At 53.0% G+C, this 14,711-nt stretch overlaps 1 protein-coding gene across 1 annotated transcript in view; it reads right to left on the bottom strand.

The window, feature by feature from the left end:
• LOC137428136 (uncharacterized) overlaps nucleotides 1-14,711 on the bottom strand; it is a 95,456-nt gene that overhangs the window by 76,467 nt on the left and 4,278 nt on the right. Inside the window, exons 3-4 of the mRNA XM_078777469.1 lie at nucleotides 10,089-10,196; nucleotides 123-320 (exon numbers count right to left, since the gene is read on the bottom strand). Coding sequence (XP_078633595.1) covers nucleotides 123-320; nucleotides 10,089-10,196 — 306 coding nt within the window. The remainder of the gene's footprint in view (nucleotides 1-122; nucleotides 321-10,088; nucleotides 10,197-14,711) is intronic.

Raw genomic sequence — 14,711 nt, 5'->3', positions numbered from 1 at the left:
GCCAGGTGGAGGGATATGGAGTGGTACCAGCCACATCAGTGGTCAGCTGGACAGGCTGTGCTTTGGCCTGCCTCCTTAAGAGCCAGAGGAGGAGAGGAGGGAAGGAATATCATGCAAGCTACCTGGCCAGCACCAAACGTATGAAACGACGAGTCCGGGAGCTCAGGCCTGAACAGGAAATGCATGGACTCTATATTTTGGTCCATGGTGCCAAAAGCAGCTGATAAGTCCAGGAGCATTTGAACTGTAGCTAATGCTTGGTCAGCTTTACATGGGATGTCATTCATGACCTTCATAAGGGCAGTCTCTTTCTTATGTAACTGCTTAAAACCAGACTTGAAAATAAAGGGCAGTCTCTGTGCTATGTAACTTTCTAAAACCAGACTCGAAAGGTTCTAAAAGTATGATCACGATGTAGGCATTCCAAAAGCTGATTGGCATTAGTAATTTGGACAATCTCAGGAAAATAAGGAAACAATGATATATGAAGCAAAAACATAAAGTAGAGAAATTGTTTTCTTTGAATCACCAAAAACTTACTATCACCTGGTGTTGGCCTAATGGTTAGGGCGGCGGGCTCAGGATCCTAAGGTCCTGAGTTTGAATCCCGTTGAATCAACGCCAGGTGGGTTTGACTCAGCCTGTCATCCTTCCGAGGTCGGCAAAATGAGTACCAGATAACTGGTTATGGAGAGGCATTGCATCAGCGGCAGACGCACCCACTGATAAATGATGCAACCAGCAGCAGCGTGGCTGCACACGAACCACCCACCCACCAATAATTTACTGAACAACATGTTCGCGAAAAAAAACGATTCAAACAAAAAGAAGTATTTCATAACAAGGACAAAAGGGAAGGATGCAGGGCACGTTTGCTCAGTGCACTTCAAATACGCATTCTGAGTATTGCGCTGCAATACATGTCCCCTACCAAAGTTCAAAGTGGCATAACTTTGTCAAAAATGATCGAATATGCAAATTTATGCACGTTTGATGCTGGTTTTCAAACTTGATCTGAGGTATGCTGAGACACGTGTGTCATGCCTCGCCTCGTTGATAAGCCCGGAAGGTCGCTCCGTGGAGCGGCCTGCACGTATTGCACTGTGTGAATTATATAAATTATTACCAACTCACGGTCTGAGGTACTGGCGATTCAAGAGATATCCATTTTAAAAAATATTTTCGTTTAATTAACGATATCTGCCAAACCACGTGCCCTATCGCAAATTCCAAAAAGACATTTTAGTAGACTGACATGCTGAACAGATCTGTGAAGTTTCCCCTCGATTGGATCAAAAATGAGGGAGGAGCTCGGTTTTAAACGTTCATGCTTAAAAACGTCATAACTCTGAAACCATGTGACGCGTGACGTCATGCTCGGTAACTTTTTTGTTCGTCATGGGTATGCGATTCTGCCTGTAAAGTTTGTCCTCGATCTGTTCAGCCGTTGCAGAGAAAAAGGGGTTTTCGTGTTTTCACGAAAAACAATATGGCGACCGAACCACGTGACCTGTGACGTCATAATTACCATTAAAATATTCTACAGACCGAGTCCATCATATGGTGAAAACTTTATCTCAATCGGTCCTATTATTGCAGAGAAAATGTTTTTTAAAGGAAATTAAAACTTTAAATGGCACTGAGTTTAAGGATCATCAGAATTATCAGAATTACCAAAGTTCAAAGTGCCATAACTTTGTCAAAAATGATCGAAACGTCGTGAAGTTCGAACTTGATCTGTAACTTATCATGAGGAAACCATGTGCCAAGTTTGAAATCATTAGCATTAAGCGTTTAGAAAAAAGTCCGGAAAACTGTTCTTTGCGTGACGGACTGACGGACTGACGGACTGACGGACTGACGGACTGACGGGTGGCGTGCAAACCTATAGTCCCCTCCGGTGTACACCGGTAGGGGACTAATAAGTGCTACCTTAGCCTGAAAGGTAGCATCAAATTGCTTGGGCAGTGAAAGATTGAAGACAGTGGAAAAGGGCTTTTGACGATATTATGAAGTTTATCAATAGTGAGTAGTGAAGAGGTAAGAGGGAGTAGTGAAGAGAAACACAATGAGTAGTTATGAGGTAGAGGGAAAAGGTGTGGTGTCGCAATGGGAAAAAAGATCGAGGAGGTGCAGAAATTTAAGTGCCAGTGTCAGTTGTGCAGCAGGATGGCGAGCTAGATGGAGAGATGTGCATCGGGATACAGGCAGCATGGAGAAACTGGAAGCAGGTTTCAGGAGTGCTTGTGATAGAAACATACCGGAGACTGAGGGGAAGGTGGACAGAACGGTAGTGAGGCCGTAGCTGTTTTACGGCACGGAGACATGGCCGATGATAAGAAGGTCCGAGCAAAGATTAGATGTGAGATGAGGATGCTGAGATGGTTGTGTGGTGTAATGTGAGGAGATCATGTGAGGAACGAATACATCAGAGGAACTGTGAGGTGGTTTAAGGATCTAAGAAGGTACAGGGAAATAGATTGAAATGGTATGGGCATGTGATGAGAAGGGATGAGGATTACTTATATTAATGGAGTTAATATTTCGGTAAGCATCCCATGGGTTCAAAGGTAAAAACCATAGATGGTGCTGGGTACATTTTAGATGTGAGCAGAGTTCAACCATCCAAATTGATGCCAAAGCCAGGGTTGTGTTGTGCATAGGCCGGACTGGGATGAGAACACAGTTGACTCAGAGCCTCATGGTATGGGGGCCTGGCCTCCATATAGCATGGCTCTTATAACATGGCATCACAGTGTGTGTGTGTGTGTGTGTGTGTGTGTGTGTGTGTGTGTGTGTGTGTATGTGTGTGTGTGTGTGTGTGTGTGTGTGTGTGTGTGTGTGTGTGTGTGCGCGCTCAGAGTTTGGCACTGGGAATTAGAACACCACTACATTTGGCCAAAGAACTATGAGCTGTGCCTCTCTCTCTCTCTTATGCTAACCCAAGGTATGCGTTTTTTTTAACCTCATCGATCCCCTTTCGTCTTGGGGGGGGGGGGGGGTGGGGGAGGGGCAAGTTAAAAACAGAAAGGAACTCCCAATGTAATTCTCTGTGAAATTGTTCACCCGTGTCTTTATGTCCATATTCCTCTGGTTGACTTTGGGTCACCCTTCGACGCTTTGGGTCACCCTTCGACGCTTTGGGTCACCCTTCGATGCTTTGGGTCACCCTTCGACGCTTTGGGTCGCCCTTCGACGCTTTGGGTCACCCTTCGACGCTTTGGGTCACCCTTCGACGCTTTGGGTCACCTTTCGACGCTTTGGGTCACCCTTCGACGCTTTGGGTCACCCTTCGACGCTTTGGGTCACCCTTCGACGCGAAGTGAGCTCCGTTATCTTTATGTTGACTCTTTAAATACCTCGGAGAGACGATACATAATCCATGCATGCCTGTGTACATTGTAAGTGTACATTGTGTACATTGTAAGTAGCTTTTGTAATACTAGGGCATTGCCCGTACGTGGGTGCCCGTTCCTTGCCAATGCCCGTACTATATATATATCTAAAATTATATCCCCCCCCCCCCTCTATTTACATGAAATGGTTTGGTCCATTCGCAACGACCACAGAACCCCCCCCTCTATTTACATGCAATGGTTTGGTCCAAAGCGAACGGTTTGGTCCATTCGATGTGATTCGATGATTCGATGTGAATGGTTTGGTCCATTCGCAACGACCACAGAACCCCCCCCCCCCTCTATTTACATGAATGGTTTGGTCCATTCGCAAAGCCAAAGCGAACGACCACAGAACCCCCCCCCCTCTATTTACATGAATGGTTTGGTCCATTCGCAAAGCCAAAGCGAACGACCACAGAACCCCCCCCCCCCCCCCCTCTATTTACATGAATGGTTTGGTCCATTCGCAACGGCAAAGCGAACGGCGAACGGCTAAATCGCCATAGCTCGGTAAGTACTTGTCCGATTAATTTCAAACCTTGAAAAGGCACATCCTCGGGTCCCCAGCAATATACCTGGCAAGTTTCAAGTATATCGGACCGGTAGTTGTCGAGAAACAGCGGTCACAGACAAACGTACAGACGTACAGACGTACAAACGTACAGAGATTACTGGAATTATAGATAGATAAGTCAACACTGACAACTTATTACTTTGGATGCATCACAGAATGGCGTTTGTAAATATGTCTCGAGTCGTTGGATTAAATAGTTTATTTGTGCAAACGGGATGGTGCTGTCTGTTATTAGCACGCCCATGGTGCCTGCTCCAACTTGCGTGAAACAAGCATTACCACAAGTGCAAAGGTAACATCACTCGGATAATCCTTGTTAATGAATCACAGAAAGATCTTTTACACCATTGGGACTATGGTGCGTCAAGTTGACCCTTTGAACCATGCCAGGACCCCAGGTAATGATGTAATTCGTAATTGACGCATAATAACAGCAACAGACCTTTCGCAGGCTTTTCAAATTCAACGCTGGAGAGAGGAGATGGGTGAAGCTTTTGGCCACTTTGGCTCGCTCTCTGGTAACGCAGCTGTCGAATGGACTCTTCCAGGCTCACGCGAAGCTGAAGTCACAAAGCCAAATGACCCAAGACATTTCATCAGTAAATGTAAAGTAAATGAATCAAAAGCAGAGACCAGTTCAAGTACCGAGTGCTTCTCATTCCACTCGCACACACAAGTTGGAAATAATAAGTGGACTCTTTGCCAATTTGAAGAGACACTGATTTGAATTCAAAAACTCTAATTACATCCTCTTTGTTGACCTCGCTCACTAAATACAAACTGCCCATACAAATAGGCCCAGGGTTTTTCTTTAGGTTTTCCAGTTGTGTTGCAAATGGCAATGAAAACCCACATCAATTGGCACATACCACTTTACTGCAGAAGCGAATTCGCTTGTGTGAACTCAGAGCCTTGAATAATTCATGATGGAGATAAGAACGAGAAGTTTAACACAATTGGGAAAAACCCTTCAACAGAAAAATGAAAAATCGGTCAGAGACCGAGGACTTGCCGGAATGTACTTTTTTATCGGCCATTTAGGACAAATATGGCGGCCGAACCACGTGACTGATGACGTCATCATTAACATATTTTATTCCCCATGGAGAGTTCTTTACAATGAGCCATGTCTCAATTTTTTCTATTCAGGACTTTCGGAGATATGGAGGTGTTGTAGCGGCTACCGCTGGGTATACACAATCGCCTTGCACATACCGAGGACGCGGAGCGATCACCATGCCGGGCTCGCCCAGGACGCCCAGGCATGCCCGCTCTCGACTTGCCAGGCCTCAACCGGGACGCCCGGGCGCGTCCGGGCATGCCCGCTCTCGACTTGCCAGGCCTCGTCCGGGACGCCCGGGCATGCCCCCTCTCGCCTTTCCCGGGCAAACGCTCCGGGATAATGTCTATATATATTGCTGCCCGATAAACGGGCTTTTCAGAGTACCCGAGTTGATTTGAGACAATAAAGAAACTCGGACGAATTCCAGCTTTTTGTCGCGTCCATTCTTCCGATTTACATTGGAGCATAGCTCCTACATTGGTGACCCGACATGGACACGGCAGTTACCCTCAAACTGCCTACCTTCTGGGAGGCTCACGCGGCGGTTTGGTTCACCCAGGCGGACTCCCTGTTCGCCCTGCGAGGCATCACGGCCGACGACACCCGCTTCCACCATGTGGTAGCAGCGTTCGGCTCCGCTACCGTGGCCCGCGCCCTGAGCCTCCTCGAGAGCCCGCCAGCCGCTGACAAATACGACGCGATTAAAAAGCTCCTTCTCGACGCTTTCGCCCCCTCATCGGCGGAACGCGCACGGCGCCTGCTCGACCTGCCCGAGCTCGGCGACACGCGCCCGTCCGAGCGAATGGACTACATGCTTTCGCTGCTCGGCGAGCACTCTCCGGCATTCCTGTTCCGGGAGCTTTTCCTCCGTCAGCTGCCCAGCCAGGTACGCCTCGCCCTGGCAAGCACGACGATCACGGATCCCCGCGCCCTCGCCAGGGAAGCCGACAAGATCTCCGCGGCAGGCCAACGCATTGGAGCAGCGACCTGGAGCCCACCGCCGTCCGAAGCAACGCCCATGGTGCCCGAGCACCCGGCACGGTCGACGACCGAACTGCCGACGCAATTGGCGGCCGCTACGCCGCGCCGACCACCTCCAGCACGACGACCGGGGCCTCCACCTGACCAGGCGTGGTGTTATTATCATGCCAGGTTCGGACAGAAGGCCCGGACATGCCAACCCCCGTGCACCTTCGGCAAGCCGGGAAACGGCCGGGCCGGCGTTCATTACCAGCCATGAGCGCCGGCCACACGGGCAACTTACTTTTCATCAGGGACAAAGCGTCCGGACAGCGCTTCCTGTGTGACACCGTCGCCCAACTGAGCGTCATACCCGCCTCCAATCAGGATAGGCAGTCCGCGGTTTGCGGCCCCTCCTTGGTTGCGGCCAACGGATCGGCCATCCGCACCTTCGGCCCGCGCAACGTCACCCTCTGCTTCGGCGGCCAACGCTTTAATTGGACTTTTGTAACCGCAAGCGTGCCCATGGCTCTGCTAGGCGCCGACTTCCTCTGCGCACACGGACTGCTGGTGGACGTCCAACGGCGTCGCCTCATCAATGCCGAGACCTTCAGCTCCCTGGTATGCACATTGAGCAGCTCCGCTCCGACCGAGCTGGCATGCGCCCTCCCGGCGGCGAACGAGTTTGCTCGCCTGCTCACGGAGTTCCCGGCCCTCACGCGGCCGACGTTTTCGGCCGTCGCAGTACGACATGGGATCGAGCACCACATACCAACCACGGGCCCGCCGGTCTACGCCAGAGCCCGCCGCCTCGACCCAGCCAAGCTCGCCATGGCCGGAGCCGAGTTCGACGCTTTGGAACACCTCGGCATCGTGCGGCGCTCCGATAGCGCGTGGGCTTCGCCACTACACATCGTCCCAAAACCAGGGGGTGGCTGGCGCCCATGTGGCGACTACCGCCGCCTTAACGACGCTACCACCCCCGACAGGTATCCGATCCCGCACATCCAAGACTTCTCCGCCCGTTTGGCAGGACGGGTCATTTTATCAAAGATCGATTTAATACGGGGATACCACCAGGCACCTGTCAGGGCGGCCGACGTCCCAAAAACGGCCGTCATCACGCCGTTCGGCTTATTCGAATTCCTGCGAATGCCGTTTGGCCTCAAGAACGCGGCTCAGGCGTTCCAGCGCTTGATGGACGGCGTGCTGCGCGACCTGCCGTTCCTCTTCGTTTACCTGGACGACATCCTCGTCGCCAGCACGTCCCGGGCCGAGCACCTCCTCCACCTCCGAACACTGTTCGGGCGCCTCAGCGAGCACGGCCTCATCGTCAACCCGGCCAAATGCCACTTCGGCACGACGGCCGTTGATTTTTTGGGCCACCACATCACCAAGAACGGGGCCGTGCCGCTGCCAACCAAGGTCGAGGCCATCACCACGTTTCCGCGTCCCCGCTCCATAAAGGCCCTGCAGGAATTCCTGGGAATGGTGAATTTCTATCACCGCTTCGTGCCCCGCACTGCTCAACTCATGCGGGTCCTCTACGAAGCCCTCCGGGGCAAGCCGGCACAGCACGACGTCGTCTGGTCCGCAGCAATGGACGCGGCCTTTAAAAGCTCAAAGCGGGCCCTCGCCGACGCAACACTGCTCGCTCACCCGGTGCTCAACGCTCCCATCGCCCTCACCACGGATGCCTCCGACTACGCGGTGGGCGCCGTACATGAGCAATGGGTGAACGGGGTTTGGCAGCCACTCGTTTTTTTCAGCCGGCAACTCCGGCCGAACGAGCTCAAATATAGCACGTTTGACCGTGAGCTCCTCGGTCTCCACCTGGCCGTTCGCCATTTCCACCACCTCCTGGAGGGCCGACCCTTCACGGCGTTCGTCGACCACAAGCCGTTGGTTTACGCAATGGCCAAGGTCACGGAGCCGTGGTCGGCCCGCCAACAGCGCCACCTCTCCGCCGTGTCGGAGTTTACCACGGACATCCGGCACGTCGCCGGCAAAGACAACGCCGTGGCCGACTGTCTTTCTCGGGCCAGCGCGAACGCGGTCCACCTCGGCGTGGACTTCGCGCTTATGGTGGCGGACCAAACCACCGACACCACGGTGCAAGCCCTCCGGGCGGCAGACACGGGCCTCCGCCTGGCCGACATCCCCTTCGCGGACACTGTCCTGCTCTGCGACGTCTCCCAAGGCCAGCCTCGCCCCATCGTGCCCGTTACCTGGCAACGCCGCATCTTCGCCTCCCTCCACGGCCTTTCCCACCCGGGCCGGAAAGCTTCCCAGAAGCTGGTGTCGGCGCGATTCGTCTGGCACGGCCTTCGACGGGACGTCCGCGATTGGACCAGCACCTGCACAGCCTGCCAACAGGCCAACGTCCACCAACACACACCCAGGCCCCGCTGGCACCTTTCACCGTGCCCGAACGACGTTTCGACCATGTCAACGTGGACCTGGTGGGCCCCCTCCCCCCATCACGGGGTTTCACACACCTGCTCACCATGGTGGACAGGACCACCAGGTGGCCGGAGGCCGTTCCCCTCGTCTCCACCACCACTGCCGACGTGGTGCAGGCTTTCATCGCCACCTGGGTCGCCCGCTTCGGCGCACCGGCGGACATCTCGTCGGACCGCAGACCGCAGTTCACCTCCGAGCTGTGGGGTGCGGTCGCCTGCAACCTGGGGGTCAAGCTCCACCGTACTACGGCCTACCACCCCCAAGCCAACGGGTTGTGCGAGCGATTCCACCGCTCCATGAAGGCCGCGCTCATGGCCGGCCTTCAGGACGGCGGTTGGGCCCACCGGCTGCCGTGGGTCCTTTTGGGCCTCCGCACGGCCCCCAAGGAGGACCTCCGGGCGTCCACCGCCGAGCTTGTCTACGGCCAGGCGCTACGCATCCTGGGCGAATTCGTGCCCGACGCTACCAGTCCCTGGTCCACAGCTCACCAGCGCTCGGACCTCCAGGAGACCGCCCGACCGTTTGCCCCCGTGCCAACGTCCCACCACGGTGACCCCCAGTCCTACGTCCCCCCAGCGCTTCGCACAGCGGAGTACGTTTTTGTGCGTCATGACGCACATCGGGGGCCACTCCGGCCGCCGTACGACGGGCCCTTCCGGGTCCTGCGACGGGACGACAAGTCGTTCGTCATCGACATCGGCGGCAGGTCGGACCGGATTGCGGTGGACCGCCTCAAGCCGGCGCACGTGGACATCGACTAACCGCCACGGTTGGCCCTTCCGCGGCAAGGCCGCCCCCCATCCACGGTGCCCCCCACTCGACCGCCCACCACCACACCAGACCCCCCCCCCCCCACGACCCGCCAGGGGTCGCTTCGGCCGGGTCATCAGGACCCCCCCTTAAATTGACCCTGCCGGTGCAAGTCGATTCTGGGGGGACGTGTGTAGCGGCTACCGCTGAGTATACACAATCGCCTTGCACCTACCAAGGACGCGGAGCGATCACCATGCCGGGCTCGCCCAGGACGCCCGGGCATGCCCGCTCTCGAATTGCCAGGCCTCGTCCAGGACGCCCCCTCTCGCCTTTCCCGGGCAAACGCTCCGGGATAATGTGTATATATATTGCTGCCCGATAAACGGGCTTTTCAGAGTACCCGAGTTGATTTGAGACAATAAAGAAACTCGGACGAATTCCAGCTTTTTGTCGCGTCCATTCTTCCGATTTACGTTGGAGCATAGCTCCTACAGTGTAAAGTTTTCCGGTTTTTCCAAGATGGCGGCCGAACCACGTGACCAATGACGTCATCATTAACATATTTTATTCCCCATCGAGAGTTCTTTACAATGAGCCATGTCTCAATTTTTTCTTTTCAGCACTTTCGGAGATATGGAGGTGCAACGTTTTTCGGTTTTTCCAAGATGGCGGCCAAACCACGTGACCGATGACGTCATCATTTGGGCACAGTATATTAGAGGGCAAGACAAATACGTGTGTGTGCAGAGTTTGGCAATTCTACGTGCAACGGTGTAGACGTAGTGCTGCAAACAGACAGACAGACAGACAGACAAACAGACAGACAGACAAACAGACAGACAAACAGACAGACAAATAAACGAACAGATCAACATACTTGCCGAATAAATATGCTGATGGACTCTGTGGGGATGAAGCTGGAGCCATTATGAAGGCCGGCAATAGATATGCGGAACTGGAAATGATTATGAGAACAGAGGACACACTGGGTGCAAATTGCACATAACATGTGACACAATCACACGTGATTAAAAATGAAATCATAAATAGTACAGCCGTGTGTGATGGAGTACATTATGATCGGTTGTCAAGCAAGCAATCCGAAAGTGCCATACCTGCAGAACTATAAAAGTATAGGCAGCGGTATTGCAGCGTGGTGAATGTGTGGTGAATACTAAGGCTTGTGGGAATGAAATATCACATGACAGGTGTATAGAAATCAAAGGTATAGTGAGTGAAGGATACTCCAGTATGCAAGATTCTGAGGAGGATTATGCTAAACTGGTACTGTTGGCAATATAAGCGGTCAAGGAAGAAAGCACAACCTCTTTTAAAATGATGTTAAGTAACTCGGGGTATGTTGTCCAGGTGATGATGGGTAGCTTACCAAAAGCCTCTGCTGAGGCGAGTCAGCCAAATGAAACTTGGCCCAGGTGGGTGGCTGAAATAAAACACTAATGACCAAACCTGGAATTAAGGTACGGTACTGAAGGAATGAAGGTATTACCAAACCTGGAATGAAGGTACAACCAAACCTGGAATGAAGGTACAGCCAAACCTGAAATGAAGGTACATGTGGGGTACAGGGAAGTTAGTAAAGTGTAAGCCCCGAGGCTGGACCATGTGCTGGCATAGGATAGATTGGTTTTTTTTAACCTGTAACAAGGACTTCACATTTCGTTGAAGATTGGCCTGCTTTTTGGCCACGTTATCATTGACCCTCTTTGTGGTATCTTCCCCTGACCTCACCCACCATTGCAAGGCAGTGTTGTGTGCTGTCAACAGGTTCGATTAGTTGGAATAAGGATGTCACATGATATGTCCTACCTGTCAAGCCAGCAAGGGTCAGACAAGGTGAGATGAAGCGACCATCAAAAGGATCGATATGATGTCGCTCAGCGTGTGACACAAATTTCATTTCCTCTTCCCACCCCCCCCCCCACCCCCCCCCCCCCCCCCTTCCAGGGTTTCGTCTCTTTTGCTTTCTTTTTCTTTTCTTTTTTCTTCTCTTCTCTTATTTTTCTCTACATTCTCTCTTTCATTGGAGGGGTGTTATGGTGTAAATCTCTATTTTGCCTGGTTTACCTCTGTTGGTACTGGAGCTGTGCTCTTTTGTCAAGGACATTTCACTGGGCTGAAGTCTCCGCACGGTCTGCCTGTGTTGGTCTGTTCTGCTCTGCTCCGTTCTTGAAGTCCCTCGTGGACATTTGAGCTTTAATGAGGTTTGCCTGGTTCGTTTACAAGTTGAGGATGTGTTGAGGATGCCTGGTTCATTTACATGTTACCTTAGAAAGGGTTGAGGAGCAGATTTCTCCTGCGGAATGTGAAGTAACCATCGTAGTGTGAGAGACAGCACCCATGGAGGCGTGGGGTACACCCAGCAGAGAAAACCCTCCCCTCTACTTTCTCAACAAACCTCTCAAATAAATTCTGCCACTCAAGCTTTTGGGTCTCACTATCTGCCATGATCTTTCCTGGGAAACCACATTTCCAAGCTGGCCTCCAAAGCCAGTCACGACTGGGCATCCTACGGGCATCCATTTTCTTGGCACACCTGAGCTCCTCACTGTCGTGAAAATCAACCACAGACACGACTTGTACCTTGGGTAGGTTTAATATCATTTAGATCTGTGGTAACATCCTGTAAAATACATTCATGCAATAGACATCAGAATCGGAGTATTACAAGGGCAATGACCGATATCAATATGCAAAGCAAAGGCAAAAATAGGCAAAGCAAGCAAGTCCGGCATATAGGTGCGTACATACCATTCAAACTACAGGACTATATGTCACAGTAAGTGTTGCTGGAGTGTCCTTGCGCCGCGGTTGTCCCGGGTCTTATAGACGCCCCTTTAGTGGAATAAGCGAGCACTCCCGGGTTCACCTTCAGTATAATTTCACTACATTCTCCCCGCCGTTAAAACTATACTGCCGCTAGGCAGGTCGCAAGCAAGCGTCAGCAATAATCGAATGGGGTACGTCAATCCACGTCAGTCGGTCCACCCGTAGCGGTCGGGGCGGCGAACTACCCTGCCAGTTCGTGTCCGGAGACTACCGGGTACGGCGTCCCCAAGCCCGGAGTCCCCCGTGTCGGAATAGCTGCCGGAGGTGGGTGTCGGAAGGGGAACCCCAGAGCCATCAGGCAAGGGAGTAAGCGACGACGGAAGTGACGGCAGTAGTTCCATAGAGGAAGCTTCGGTAGAGTCCATAGACTCGTAGATTGGTTCGTCGATATCCCTGTCGTCGACCCCACAAGGGGCGAGATGGTGTACTGAGACAGTAGACTCGCGTCCGTCTGCCGTTATCACACGAGCATGCTCGGGATTAGCCTGGAGTACCCGCACCTTATCAACAAGGGGGTAGTACTTGCTAGCGCGAACCGCTCGTTTGAGATAGGCCGGCCCCGGCTCAGCGAGCCAGCTGGGTAAAGATTGGATACTACCCGAGCTTCTAGGGTGGTGGAACAGTCTTTCGTGAGGAGTCTGGTTGGTGGCGGTACATAGGAGAGCCCGGATCGAGTTTAGAGCCGCAGGTAGCGACCACACCCATTTATCGAGGCCCCGGCCGAGGGTCCTGAGGCTTAGCATGACGGCCCTCCATATAATCCCATTAAAGCGTTCGATCTGCCCATTCGCCTGGGGCCGGTACGGGGTGGTGTAGCTCGAAGCGACATTATTTTGGAGCAAGTAGCCCCTCACCTCCTGAGACAGGAACACCGCACCCCGATCGGTATGCATGTAGGCCGGATACCCAAACATAGAAAACAAATTCTGCAGGCACCGTATAACCGTGGCAGCCGACATATCCCCACACGTATAAGCAAAGGGGAATCGCGAATACTCATCAACGATAGTGAGCAGATAACGAGAGTTACTCGACACCGGCAGCAGCCCTTTGAAGTCCATCGCCAATCGCTCCCACGGTCTAGTAGCCCTAACCAGCGTCCCCATAGGAGGGTTGTAAAAACGCGGTTTGAGCTCCGCACAGATAGTGCAATCACGGCAGATCCGGCGGATGTCCTCAATCGAGTACGGCAGATTACCACTGCGCACAAAATGCGCGAAACGCGCTACCCCGGGATGACACATAGTGCCGTGCAAAGCGTGCAGCCCCTCCAAAGTGACAACCCCCGCGCAAGTGGCCAGCCTCGATAAGGCGTCGGCGACCAGGTTATCCTTCCCCGGGCGGTATTTGATGGTGTAGCAGAAGTCGGCGAGTTCGATACGCCAGCGAGTGATTTTCTCATTCTTAATGCGTTGAGCATGCAAGGTGTCGTACATGAATGCAACGCTTTGTTGGTCCATGACGATTTGGAAACACCGCCCGAGCAGGTACGGCCGCCATCGCCGAATCGATTCGACGATCGCGTACGCTTCCTTTTCGACAGATGAATGCCTCCGCTCAGCGGAGGTGAGAGTCCGCGAAAAGAAAGCCACAGGGCGTCCCCCTTGGGAGAGAGTCGTCGCTATCGCATGATCCGAGGCATCACTTTCCAAGACGAAAGATGCACTCTCGTCAATTGTCGCTACAGCGGCGCCAGCGATGTCGGCCGGGCCCATGGGGAACATGTCGCAGGCCATGAGGGGGCGGAGCTTCGCGGAGAAATTTTGCACCCACTTTGAATAGTGGACGAACAGCCCAAGAGCGCGTTTCAGTGAAGCCCGATCGCTAGGCGGAGCCATATCGAGCAAAGGTCGCAGACGCTCCTTATCCGGAGAGACAGAGCCATGGGTCACGGTGTACCCCAGAAGATCTACCGTGCGTAGAGAGTAACGACACTTAGCCTCATTCATGGTTAGGCGATATTTTTGCGTGACCTCGAGGAAGCGCTTCAGATTAGCGTCGTGATGCCCCTGGTCATACCCACAAACCGTAAGATTGTCCAGATAGACAAAGACATCGGTCAAGTTCTCCTTCGTAACGAGGTCATCCATAGCCCTCTGAAAACAAGCGACCCCGTTAGTTACCCCAAAAGGGAGTCGAGTGAACTGGTACAACCGTTGACCCGATTCAAAGGCTGTATAGACGCGATCAGCCCTAGAGATGGGGACCTGATGATACGCACTACGCAGATCGAGAGTGCTGTAAACGGAGTACAGGGCCACCTGGCGTACCAGTGCATCCATCCCCGGTAAGGGGTAGGCATCCAGCTGTGTAAAACGATTAATCGTCTGTGAGTAGTCGATTACCATGCGCCGGCGATGGGCCTCACTTCGCACTACTAAGACTTGGGCCCGCCACGGCGACCGACTGGGTTCTATAATACCGTCCTTTAAGAGCTGGGCCGTTTCTTCCGCAATGAATTGCGCGTCTGCACGAGAGTAGCGCCGCAATTTTACGGCTACAGGGGTACAATCAGTGGTGAGGTTGGGGAACAGCGAGAAAGGCTCCACGTCCATCTGAGCGAGGGCGCACACAGCAAGCGTGTCCGGCCCACCGAAGTCCATTTCCAAACATCCATGTCACTTAAGGAAATCGTGTCCTAACAGAACGTCGG

Source organism: Myxine glutinosa, chromosome 5, assembly GCF_964187855.1.
Source record: "Myxine glutinosa chromosome 5, kmMyxGlut1.1, whole genome shotgun sequence".
Taxonomy (NCBI): Eukaryota; Metazoa; Chordata; class Myxini; order Myxiniformes; family Myxinidae; genus Myxine; species Myxine glutinosa.
The sequence above is the reverse complement of the archived record's forward strand: the minus strand, read 5'-3'. Positions and strand labels throughout refer to the sequence as shown.